The sequence below is a fragment of the Ovis canadensis genome, chromosome 13 (genome assembly GCF_042477335.2).
Source record: "Ovis canadensis isolate MfBH-ARS-UI-01 breed Bighorn chromosome 13, ARS-UI_OviCan_v2, whole genome shotgun sequence".
NCBI classification, from domain to species: domain Eukaryota; kingdom Metazoa; phylum Chordata; class Mammalia; order Artiodactyla; family Bovidae; genus Ovis; species Ovis canadensis.
Window position 1 is genome coordinate 32285507 of NC_091257.1, and position 13061 is coordinate 32298567.

At 39.5% G+C, this 13061-nt stretch overlaps 2 protein-coding genes across 6 annotated transcripts in view; both read right to left on the reverse strand.

The window, feature by feature from the left end:
• The window catches only part of LOC138417353 (ankyrin repeat domain-containing protein 26-like), a 58254-nt gene extending 54889 nt beyond the window's left edge, over positions 1-3365 (reverse strand). Inside the window, 2 exon segments of the mRNA XM_069547265.1 lie at positions 707-913; positions 3143-3365. Coding sequence (XP_069403366.1) covers positions 707-913; positions 3143-3189 — 254 coding nt within the window. The 5' untranslated portion in view covers positions 3190-3365.
• The window catches only part of LOC138417351 (ankyrin repeat domain-containing protein 26-like), a 72232-nt gene continuing 61819 nt past the window's right edge, over positions 2649-13061 (reverse strand). For all 5 annotated transcript variants that reach the window (XR_011248091.1, XM_069547264.1, XM_069547263.1 and 2 more), the window contains 5 exons: positions 11109-11399; positions 10303-10520; positions 8788-9016; positions 4755-4800; positions 2649-3630 (listed from right to left, as the gene is read on the reverse strand). Coding sequence is in view for 4 of the 5 variants with exons in the window: in XM_069547264.1 (XP_069403365.1) it covers positions 3494-3630; positions 4755-4800; positions 8788-9016; positions 10303-10520; positions 11109-11399 (921 nt within the window). In the remaining variant the exon portion in view is untranslated. The remainder of the gene's footprint in view (positions 3631-4754; positions 4801-8787; positions 9017-10302; positions 10521-11108; positions 11400-13061) is intronic.

Below are 13061 nucleotides of genomic sequence, written 5' to 3' on the forward strand. Positions count from 1 at the left end.
TTTGGTTTAAATATAGAAAGACCATACATCCTAAGAATATGCCTTCCTATTCAAGGACCACAGCCAGCTGCCTACTTCAAAGCTGTCTTCTAAGGTCCCTCAGCAAAGAACACATATACCTAAGTGTACGCTGACATAAAATGGATATTGAATTGTATCTGAAGGATTTTCAATCCAGAAGTTAATCTGGCATGGGAATTATTTTGCTCACTATGCAGTTTTCTGTAATATATAACCTTACAGTATAAAAAATGTATACATTAAAAATAAGATATTGACAACATCAGAAATCTGTCCACTGCCATGATCCACAATAGGTGATCCATGAAGAAGTGCTTTCATAAATCACATGAGAAAAAATGGGAGAGCCAGGCGGCTCAGGAGATTTCTTGAAGGCTATATAACTTGAGAGGTTTTACTCATGAGTACATCATGCTAACCCATGCAAATAAAAAGTAGGAGGAAGAAAGGAAAAACAGATGCTATTCATGTTTCATTTCATTTCTGTGATTACCGACATTCAGTCAAATGACTTCAAAACTATCAGGAAAGCTCTATAAGGGGAATTATAAGTGGGTCCAAAACCAGCTAGGGCTTTTTGCCGCCTATAAAGTCTGTGGGGGGCTGGATCCCAGGAAGGTATCCAGGAGCCTTGGAGGGGAAACTCACAGGAGGGACCTCTGCCAGACCCTTCCACCCCGCTTACCTGTTCATCTTGTCCCTGTCGTTCAGGCCATTTTTTCCAAACAACAGAACATGCTCCACTTTGGCTACGTTCCCCACAATGGCAGCTTTGTGGATCTTTCTGAGGTCTTTGTCTCGGATGCGGTACCCGGGCTGGAAGTTGATTCCATGACTGCTGTCTCTCACCGGGTTGATGGAGGAGCCAAAGGGCGACACACCCTTCTTATTCCTGAAGCCAAAAATCTTCTTCATCGCAGAGCCTACGGACTCTAAACACACCTCACCTCTCCCTCGGCTCTTCACAGTCCCCTAAACCCAACACAAGCGCTACAGATAAGTCAGAGTGGTCCCGCCACAACCTCCCAGTTGGGAAGCTCAACGGTTTGGAATCTTTCATCCCAGAATGATCGTTGCTAAGCAACACCTCTAAACACATTGCCCGTGTGCACAGAGGCTTGGCGTGCCAGACTGCCCAGTGCTCATATGCAAGATCTATAAGTTCATTTCCTGAAAGAAACAAACAATATCAATAAACCCTTACCTAAACTAAGGAGGAAAGAGAGGAAACTGAAATACAGAAATGAAAGTGACATTATTACTGTGTAACTGTCAAAATAACTATAGTATCCAAAGCAATCTACAGATTCAGTGTAATTTCTATCGAATTACCAATGGCATTTTTCACACAACTAGAACAAAAAATTTTACAGTGTGTATGGAAACAAAAGACCCCAAATAGACAAGGCAATCTTGAGAAAGAAAAGCAAGAGCCAACAGAATCAGGTACCCTGACTGCAGACTACTCTGCAAGCTTCAGTAATCAAACCACAGTACTAGCACAAAAACAGAAATATACTGAATGATCAATGGAACAAGACAGAAAGTCCAGAGAGAAATATACGTACCTGTGGTCAATTAATCTAGGATAAAGGAGGCAAGACTATACAAAGGAGAAAAGACAGCCCCTTCAATAAGTGATGCTGAGAAAACTCAACTATATATATAAGAAGGAAATTAGAACACTCCCTAACATCATTCACAAAAATAAACTCAAAATGGACTAAACACCTAAACATAAGACACGTCCTGTAAAACGCAGAGGAGAATATAGGCAGGACACACTCTGACATAACTTACAGCAGGATCTTTTTTCATCCACTTCTTAATGAAAATAAAAACAGAAATAAGCAAATGGGATGTAATTAAACGTAAAAGCTTTTGCACAGTGCAGGAAATCGTAAACAAGACAGACGACAACCCACAGAATATTTGCAAATGATGCAATTGACAAGGGATTAATCTCCAACATATTCAAACAGCTCAAAGAGCTCAATATCAGAAAACAAACTACCTGATCAAAACATGAGCATAAGATCGAAATACATATTTCTGTAAGGAACACCTACAGACGACCAAAAAGCGCATGAGGGACGCTCAGAAAGGATGCTCCGCATCACTAATTATTATAGAAATGCAGAAACACTATAATAAGGTATCATTTCACACCAATCAGAATAGCCATCATCAAAAAATATACAAACAATAAGTGCTGGAGAAAGTGTGGAGAAAAGGGAACCCTTCTACACTGTTTATGGAATGCAACTAGGTACACCCACTGTAGAAAACTCTATAAAGGTTTCTTTAAAAACTAAATATAGAGTTGCCATATGATTCAGCAATCTCAGTCTTGGGCATATATCTGGAGAAAACCATAATTCAAAAAGGTACATGCACCCCAATGTTTACTGCAGAACTATTTACAATAGCCAAGACATTGAAGCAACCTAAGTGTCCATCACCAGAAGAATGGATAAAGAAGATGCGGTACACACACACACACACACCCCCTGAAAACGGAATATTACCCGGCCATAAAAAGAAATAATAATGCCATGTGCAGCAACACAGATGGATCTCGAAATTATGGTCCTAAGTGAAGTAACTCAGACAGAGAAAAACAAGTATCACATCACTTACACGTGGAATTTAATAAAAATAAGCTTATCTACACAACAGAAACCAACTCAAAAGATCTCAAAGTCAAATTATGGTTATGAAAGGGGAAACATGGGGAAGGATAAATTAGGAGATTGGGATTAACATATATACACTATTTTCCAGTAGTCATGTATGGATATGAGAGGTGTACAATAAAGAAGGCTGACTGCCAAAGAATTAATGCTTTTGAACTGTGGTGTTGGGAGTAGACTCTTGAGAGTCCTTGGACTGCAAGGAGATTAAGCCAGTCAATCCTAAAGGAAATCAATCCTGAATATTCACTGGAAGGACTGATGTTGAGGCTGAAGCTCCAATACTTCAGCCACTTGATGTGAAGAGCTGACTCATCAGAAAAGACCCTTATGCTGAGAAAGATGGAAGGCAGGAGGAGAAAGGGGACAACAGAGGATGAGAGGGTTGGAGAGCATCACCAACTCAATGGACATGAATTTGAGCTCACCCCACAAGATACTGGAGCACAGAGGAGGCTGGCGGGCTGCAGCCCATTGGTCGCAGAGTCGGACAGGACTGAGTGACTAACGCTTTCACTTTGAATATGGAAAACTTAACAGTGCTGGTTTTTAAATCACTTAAGTTAGCTGCAGAGAAAATACTTAGTATCAAAAGTACTTAGATACTATTGTTTAAAAGTAGTATTAATACTACTTAAAAGTAGTATTTTTAAAATACCATATAAATTTTCATCATACACAAAAATATTTCCCTTTAATAAAGATTTTCTCATGTTTAACAAGAAACAACTAAAATGTCATGAAAATAGTCCAGAAGGGAAATTTTTACTATTTATCTTTCAGATCATATATTTTTTCTTCAAAATCTGTACATATTCTTGTGATGTTTTCAAAAGCAGGTCCTGAGACAGATTTGATCCATCTGTAGCTCCTAGAGGAGACAATCCATAGGACTCAGATTCAAATTCAGCAGCAGCTGGAAAGAAAAGGGATTACATTTTTTATCTAAAATACTTGAGTTAACTCAGTATTAGTAAAAAAAAAAAAATCTGAGATATTTCTAAGTGCTCTGAAAAATGAAACATATCTATAGATGACAGAAAACAAAATACAAGATTACAATTATATAATCAGCCCACAGTCCCACATGTGGCTGAGTATCAGAGCTTCTGGCTTTCTCATTCTTCATTCATTTACTCAGTAACTATCTGCTAAGGTGCTGTGACAAACACTGGAATTACAAGATGAAGGTGACCCAGTCACCCTGAGAAATGACAATGCCATGAACTGTCAAAATAGATGAACAGACAACTTCCATACGGAGTCATAAATACCAAGACAGGTATACAAGACGGCACGAGGAGCACTCAGGAGGGACAGCCGGCTTTGTGTCAACACTGCCAGCTTTTTGGTGGAGGTGCTATGGAAGTAGCTACCTGAAGGACAGGAAAAAGTACGAGAGACAGAGGGGAGAAGCATGTACAAAGACCAGAGGTGAGGAAACGAATCTGTGGGATCCTACACAGTCTGGCTGGTTAGCTGCACAGCTAAGGGACAGAGTAAGGTGGTAAAGAGATAAGGCCAACTACTTTGGAAGGACCCAAATTGATGCAGGTGTTTGGAGCTTTTCCTGAGGGCAAGAGATAAACTAGCGACAAATCAATCACACAGAAATTATAAAGTCACCCACCAAGTGACAGCTACGCAAACATGACTGCTTGAGTCTGGCTGTTCTAGCCTTAACCACTACCAGACACTTGAGACGCTGATGAACTCCATGCTTTCTTAGAAAGGTGTCAGGGTGCAATTGGACAGTTCCACAGCGATGGCAGTAGTAGAGAAAGGATACCGCCAGAAATAAATAGAAATACACAGACCTTTTGAGATTTTTTTTAAACTATGGAACATGATGAATAAATGAAGAAGAATATTTTTCACTATGACTGTTCATGCTTTCACATTTTTCATTAGCTATGCATAAGAAAAAAACATTTAACATAGCATCTGTTATCCAAACAATGGAAAGAACTGCCATTTATTGTTTACAGTGTATTTCAGAAATCAATGTCTAAATTTAATTCACACATTTTGGCAACATACCTTCTCTTAGTTCTCTAGTTATACTCCTGTCCAACTCCTGCCGCATCTGAAATAAGTCAAATATTATTTATCTTTAAGTTAAGCAAGAGATATTATCATAGGAATGTTATACAGCTTACTAAATGTGACATTTAAATAATACTTTTAGAGACTAGATCTAACTTGAAGATTACTTAAGTAGAAAAATAATCACATAAATACAAGAAAATAAATTCCTACTTATTCCGCTTATAAATAACAGAGAACATATATATGGAATGTTATTTAATCTGATAAAAAGTACAATAAATATCAGTCTATCAAGTACACATAATTTCAAAGAATTAGAGAATGATCCATGATCCTAGGAATGACCCACAAGATTACCATCTTCTCCCCCTAACAGCTCCTGCCCTAAATACATACTCCTGAGACCTTTATTTTGATTTCTAGGTGAGGATCCTGTTCAAATCGAGGAAGTAGTTTGAGTTGAATGTTATTAAGGAGAACACATTTGCAATTTTCTTTAAACTTTTCCATATAACAAAAACACAGAAAGGTGAGAAAATTATACATAAGAAAACAATGTACCAGCAAGTTTTTACTCTAAAAGTGTGTAGTGAGGATTAACACATAACTGGGTTGTGGAACTGAGAAGTCACAAGTGCAGGACCTCTGGCCACTCCTTTGGCTAAAAGGCTTTATACTTTTATATAATATGGTTCCACACAAAAGTCTGTTTTTTTTTTAAAGAAAGGTTGTTTTCTTTGGAAAAAACAAAACAAAACTTTTTTAAGGTATGAGAGCCATGATTTAGGCAAAGTTTGTAATTCTACAAAAGAAGTAACAAAGCCAATGACTTTCTTACTGAGTCCAGAGTCCTATGCCAGCTACTTCCTCAGATTAAGAAAAAACACATAAATTTTTAACTATAATGCAGAGAAAATGAATATGTAAAACCTTCTTACATAGTTTAATAATGCTTGTGGCATGACATGACATGGTAGCTTTCTAACTAAATCATGTTTTAAAGGCAAGAACAAGAATAAATTATTGTCAAACTCCTATATGTAGCAGTCAGTTGATACAGTTAATTTATAAAGCATAAATTTTTTAAAAACACACGACAGGGAACTTGAAGGAGAAAAGTTTCAAGGTGAGGACTTATACTCCTACCCTCCTTATGAGAGGTGAGGAGATTTACCTAACGGGTGAGTTTGGGAGTAGGAACTTCTCCCAAAGTGCTTGCTTGGTTCCAAATCTCTACTTTGAAAAGATGTATGTGCCCACAGCACCATGAACTTGGGTGTGCAGTAAGCAGCCTGCGCCTGGGACGGAGGTCAAGCATTTGCTTCCTCCTCTTAGGCCTGCGTGGGGAAGTGTCTGACTTGTGACGAAGTGTTCGGAGGCCCACTGTGACCGCACAGCTAAAGCACGTCCTGCAGTTTCACAGCTCTCAAGTACCAAGACCCAGTGTAGATGCAGTGCTGTCAAAGAAACCTTAATTGCTCTCTGACGATGGCAAGAAGCCAAATGAGAAAACAGGCTGAGACTGCATTTAACAAGGGCTACTTTTCTGTGCATCACAAACATCAGGAAAACACCATCAAAACCATAAACCTGTGTGCACTGACTGAAATGGATATTTTAATCACAACAGTGAAATAACAGTGAAAGCTGGGTGCAATTGAAAGACTCCCCATCATTGCTATCTTAGATACCATTCATCCAGGTGATGTCAAGACAGAGACAAAGTGAGCTTCATTTATAATTTTTAAATGTTTGAATTAAATACAAATCTAGAAATATTCTACAAATGCTCAGCAAGATTGTCTTTTTAAATTATAAATAAAAATGCTATAGGTAAAATAACAAAGAAAATGACAAAAATGTCATTTTTGTAAGAAATGACAAAATTTATGTAAGAAAATGACAAAAAATGTTAAGGTAAAACTAGAAATTAATGTTTTGGTTTAGTACTATAAGTTTATTTAATTCATAAAAAGGATTTATCTAGGATTCCTTTAAACAAAAAACATCCATATGTGGTCAGTGTTTAGATGCCAGTGATTCACTTATGCTTCAGTTCAGTTCAGTTTAGTCACTCAGTCGTGTCCGACTCTTTGCGACCCCATGAATCGCAGCACGCCAGGCCTCCCTGTCCATCACCATCTCCCGGAGTTGACTCAAACTCACATCCATCGAGTCGGTGATGCCATCCAGCCATGTCATCCTCTGTCGTCCCCTTCTCCTGCTCCCAATCCCTCCCAGCATCAAAGTCTTTTCCAATGAGTCAACTCTTTGCATGAGGTGGACAAAGTACTGGAGTTTCAGCTTTAGCATCATTCCTTCCAAAGAAATCCCAGTACTGATCTCCTTCAGAATGGACTGGTTGGATCTCCTTGCAGTCAAAGGGACTCTCAAGAGTCTTTTCCAACACCACAGTTCAAAAGCAGCAATTCTTCAGCGCTCAGCTTTCTTCACAGTCCAGCTCTCGCATCCATACATGACCACTGGAAAAACCATAGCCTTGACTAGACGGACCTTTGTTAGCAAAGTACTGTCTCTTGCTTTTCAATATGCTATCTGCTGCTGCTGCTAAGTAGGTTGGTCATAACTTTTCTTCCAAGGAGTAACTGGAAGAATTACTCCATTACTTTACTAGCATTACTTTACTAGCGTGTGAGATGAGTGCAATTGTGCGGTAGTTTGAGCATTCTTTGGCATTGCCTTTCTTTGGGATTGGAATGAAAACTGACCTTTTCCAGTCCTCTGTCCACTGCTGAGTTTTCCAAATTTGCTGGCATACTGAGTACAGCACTTTCACAGCATCATCTTTCAGGATTTGAAACAGCTTAACTGGAATTTCATCACCTCCACCACCTTTGTTTGTAGCGATGCTTTCTAAGGCCCACTTGACTTCACATTCCAGGACGTCTGGCTCTAGGTGAGTGATCACACCATTGTGATTATCTTGGTCGTGAAGATCTTTTTTGTACAGTTCTTCTGTGTATTCTTGCCTTCTCTTCTTAGTATCTTCTGCTTCTGTTAGGTCCATATCATTTCAGTCCTTTATCAAGCCCATCTTTGCATGAAATGTTCCCTTGGTATCTCTAATTTTCTTGAAGAGATATCTAGTCTTTCCCATTCTGTTGTTTTAGAGGTAGAAAAACTTCACTGGGTACAGCAGAGATTGGAAATGATTATGAACCATTGCCAACTAAAATCAACCAGAAAGGAAGTGAAACATCTGAAAGAATACTTTTGGATACTAGGCAGTAAGATTTCATTTCTAAAGTAGAATTTCAATGCAGCTTTTCAAGAAATTTAATAATTTAGTAAGTATCTCTTAAAATCAAGAACTCTGGGACAAAAAAATTATAAAATTTCTGTCTCCTTTATTCAGTTCAGTTCAGTTCAGTCACTCAGTCGTGTCCGACTCTTTGCGACCCCATGAATCGCAGCACGCCAGGCCTCCCTGTCCATCACCATCTCCCAGAGTTCACCCAGACTCTCGTCTATGGAGTCCGTGATGCCATCCAGCCATCTCATCCTGGGTCATCCCCTTCTCCTCCTGCCCCTAATCTCTCCCAGCATCAGAGTCTTTTCCAGTGAGTCAGCTCTTCGCATGAGGTGTCCAAAGTACTGGAGTTTCAGCTTTAGCATCATTCCTTCCAATGAAATCCAGGACTGATCTCCTTCAGAATGGACTGGTTGGGTCTCCTTGCAGTCCAAGGGACCCTCAAGAGTCTTCTCCAACACCACAGTTCAAACGCATCAATTCTTCGGCGCTTAACCTTCTTCACAGTCCAACTCTCACATCCATACATGACCACAGGAAAAACCATAGCCTTGACTAGGCGGACCTTAGTCAGCAAAGTAATGTCTGCTTTTGAATATACTATCTAGGTCTCTTTTATTAGCACAGCTAATTATGACTTTTACTTAGTGTGCATTAAGTCAAATAAACAACTCAGAAGTTCACCAAATTAAAAACAAGGATCATTCATATCAGAAATCTGAAACCCAGTGAACAAAAGATAATAGAACTAACCTTGGTCAAGTAAGTCTCCATGCTGTTATTCGAAGGGCGTGGAATTGAGGTAGAAAAACCTACGTTTGCTCTTGGAGTAAGATTTCCATTGAGCACTAAAGGGTTATTGAAATTTCCAACACAAGGGGGCTCCAGGACTGGCCTCGTGGTAAGAGTGCTGAGTAAAGATTTGTTCTGCTCTTTCTCCACCTCAAGTTTGGTGCTGATCACTGCCAGCCTCTCATGAGTCCTGGGGAAGACGGAAAACACCAACTTAATGATTTTCATTTTTAAAGTCGCCATATAGTAAATGGAATTCCCAATAACCTGTCTGAACACTGAAAGCACAGAGCAGACCTCCTGTAAACAATGACAGCTGTCACCTTGCTCTAAAGAAGCACACACGTGTCTGGGGCTCCTCCAGTAACAAGCCACAGTTGGGAGAGGAGAGAAAGGGCGTCAGAGAGAAAGGGAGATGGCCTCACAATGACACCTGCTGCTTCTGGGACACACCTGCCTCCAGGAAACAGTTCAGGGATGAAGAAACACCCCATCCCACAAAGCCACTTGCAAGCATTTGCTTTCACCGCCCTTGTATACACGTTTCACTCATGACCTCGGAGAAATTAAGCTTTTGGCTCTGAGGAATCATCTAGAGTCACAATCTCAAGGGAGGACAAGAAAGTCAATGGGTGATTGAAAAGAGCTAAAACAGCCCCAGAAAGAACCACAAGCATCCCCTGCTTTTCCAAAGTTCAGTTTATGTTACTTCACTTCTAGGAAAGGCCTACGTCAGCATCTGTTTTAGATAATAAAAAAAAAAAAATTTTTTTTGAAGAGACTTTGGTTTCATATAAAAAGGTTCAGTGTATATTTTGCAGTGAGAGGCACTGCACTCCCCAAGCAGGGAGACTGGCCCCACTGGGCTCCTTCCCTGGAAGCCACATCCCACATCTCAGTGTCAAGTCACCACAGCCCTGAACCCTGTCTGGGAGCACCTGTGCTCCACTTGTGCATATTCACTTTAGGCTTCGACTAGCAGAACGTGCCCTTGGGTGCCTGCTTCTTTGCTGTCGTGCCCTCGGGTCCCTGCTTCTTTGCTGTATGCTGCTTTGGCTTATGGAAGGCGTCCCAGGAGTGCTCTGCTTTCAGACAGTCGGGAAACCTGGACTCGACCCTGGAGGTGCCATCTGCCCTTTCCAGCCTCCACACCCACCTCAGTCAGGTCACCATACTATTTCTAGCCACTCTGTGAACTATCCTGCATTTCACCCCTGTGTTAATTGCCCCCAGTTTCACAAGCATGCCTTTAGGCAGTGTGCTGCTGCTGCTAAGTCACTTCAGTCCTTTCAGACTCAGTGGTAAAACTTAAAAGGACACAGTATTAATAGTTTGTCTTAGGGTACCCTCTAGCAGTGACCATCTAGTTAGCTTTCACTTCCTGCTAATCTCATGAACTGCGCTCTATAAAAATTAGGCTTTAGAGACAAATTAAAGAACTAAATTTACTTTCTGTGATTCTATGTTTTGACTTACTTGTCTAGTTTACCTTCCAATGACTTTCTAACTTCTAATTCTACTAGGTAGAGTTGCTTGTATTTTTCCAACTCTGCTTTATGAGACTCTTCTTGCAAAGTTTTCACCTTGGAGAGTTCAGATTCCAAGTCTTTAATTCTGAGTTCCATCTGACTTCTTATGGAAGCGTTATTCTTCTCTTGTAACTGCTCTAAGTTCTCCTGAGATGCTGCTTGTATCTAAGGCAAATTTTAAAAGATAACATTTTAAAAATAATCATTAACCTGGAAAATGATATTTGCCCCCCTTTAGTTTTGAGTCAGTGATTCAGAAAGCAATTTTAAAGGTTAAAAAAAAGAAGAGCAGAAGTTTAAAACAATTATCGTCAATGTGAAGTGAATTAAATGTGAATTATAAAATTAAAGTGGAATTATTGTTATAGTGGTACTTATATAATCTGATAATTCAAAGAACAAGAGGATCAACTTAAAATTTTAAAAATTGAACAAGACAACTTAAAAATAATTCAAGAGGATGGTACCAGATCTAAACCACAATATTTTCTTTTCCTCCTGTAGTCTTGTTTTATACCAATTGGTCTCATAAATGAAAGGATTCTCTAGTGAGAATCATTCTGATAGGTCAATGTGGTGATAACTGTGATGGAAACGGAAATATTTAAAGGGAGAAACAAGTGCCCCCTTCCTTCCAGAAAACTACCAAACCAACTGCTCTAAGGGAAGTAGAGGAAACACATAAGCCGTATACATCCAAAACGTAATTTACAGCGAGGTGAGTTCAAGCACATGACAGATGAACAAGTTAACCTGCAGAAAGAGGTTGACTTCCTTTAATTTCTCTACGAGATCCTGTCTCGCCCTTTCTTCAATCTCCCGTTTATACTGCTCTACTTGACTGCGTTCTATCATATTCATTTCTATATGACTTCTGAGGTTCACTACTTCCTGCTCCAACTTCTTTTTATTCTTCTCTAGTTTTTCACATTTCTTTTGCATTCCTTTCATAGATAATAACTCCTCTCGAAGAACTTGATTTTTTGCATCCAGGTGCAGACGTTTTGAAGATGCAGTTTCCAGCTCTGCTGTAAGATCATCAATCTGCAAGAATAAAACAATACTGCTTGGTAATGAGGCAAGTGGACTGAGCACAGCCTAACTCAAACCCAGGATCAAATAGATACGATGGTATCTGTACTGTAGAATGTAGGACCAGGGATTACTCAGAGAATCAAGAAAGAAGTTCAAACCACCAAGAGTCACAAAATATATTCTTCACTGTCATCATCTTTGTCACACAACATTTGCACTTGATTTTACACCCTTTTCTATTTTTTCTCCATAAAATGACTACAAGTCAGCTCTTAGTAGAACGTCTCTTACTCCTTCCCCCCATCTTAATGCCCCATGTTTTAAAGAAGTTTGAGGGATACTGTATTGAGTTACCTAGGGCTGAGCTAATAAATGCTTCCCAAAAGAAGACTGTGAAAATAAGACTCTAATTAATAAATCTTACAAATATGGATTCTAATCCCATAAGTCTTTTTCTGAACTATGAATAGTTTTTGCTAATTTGAACTGCATTCCAAAGAAAAGTAATTCAAAAGGTTAAAGAAATCCCATCTCCTAATAGCTTAGTGAGAAGATCCATACATTTTTCTGAACAACAACAAAAAATGCCTCATTTTTGTAACCATTTGTTACTTTTCACAGAACAGAACATACCAAACAAAACAACAAACAAAATTTGCGGGGAATTTCAGTGACACCGAGTTGCAAAGGACTTTCCTTTAGACAGAATGATTACTCGGTGAGTCGAGGTGAGTGGAGGTGGTGGTATTAAAACTGTCTATACAGAGAGATGTTATGGGGAGGGAGGTGGGAGGAGGGTTCATGTTTGGGAACGCATGTAAGAATTAAAGATTTTAAAATTTAAAAAATAAAAAACTAAAAAAAATAAAAATAAAAAAAAATAAAACTGTCTACAAATTCTTTGACACTTCTCTGAAATTCCCTCCCCTTAAATATGTGCTGGCCTCAGTAACTGATTTCTACTGGACAGAGTCTGGGGAAACTGACTTGCTCTGTGGGAAAGCTCACCCTTAGCATCAGTCACTACGCTGCAAAGAAGCCCAGACCACATACTGAGCACCTTGTCAGTGTCCCCACTGACCACCCCCAACTAATGTCCCATACAAAAGCCAGCTCCAACTGCCAGACATGTGCATGAACTAACCTTCAGATGACTCTAGTCCCCACCTTCACGACATCCCAGCTGATGCCAACTGGAAAAGAAACGTGCTGGCCTCACTCACTGAGCCTTGCCCCAACACACATATGTGAACAAAGTAAATGCTGTTTTGAGCCACTAGGCTTTGACGTGGTTTATTATACAATTTGCTGGCAATAAATACCTGGCACAGATACTGATATTAAAAATGCCATTAAAAAAGAACTAAAAGATGTGAGAATGCCTTTCAACCTGGAGGTAGGTGAGATCCGAATGGATGCAGAGAAAGAAATGAAAACCCAAAGGGCTTCAAGACGTCGTAAACTGAATCCTGATGGCCCTTAAAGAGGCTGCTGGTGACAGCTTCTAGGCAAGGGGAAAAAATGACACTGAAACACAGGGGAAGGGAGACTCTTGCTACGAACCAGCTGAAAGTAATGTCAATGAGAGGGATAAGCTATCAAAAAAAAGGGGGGGACTATTAAATATAAAGGAACCAGGCTCAATTATATTTGGGTTCAATATCTGTTATC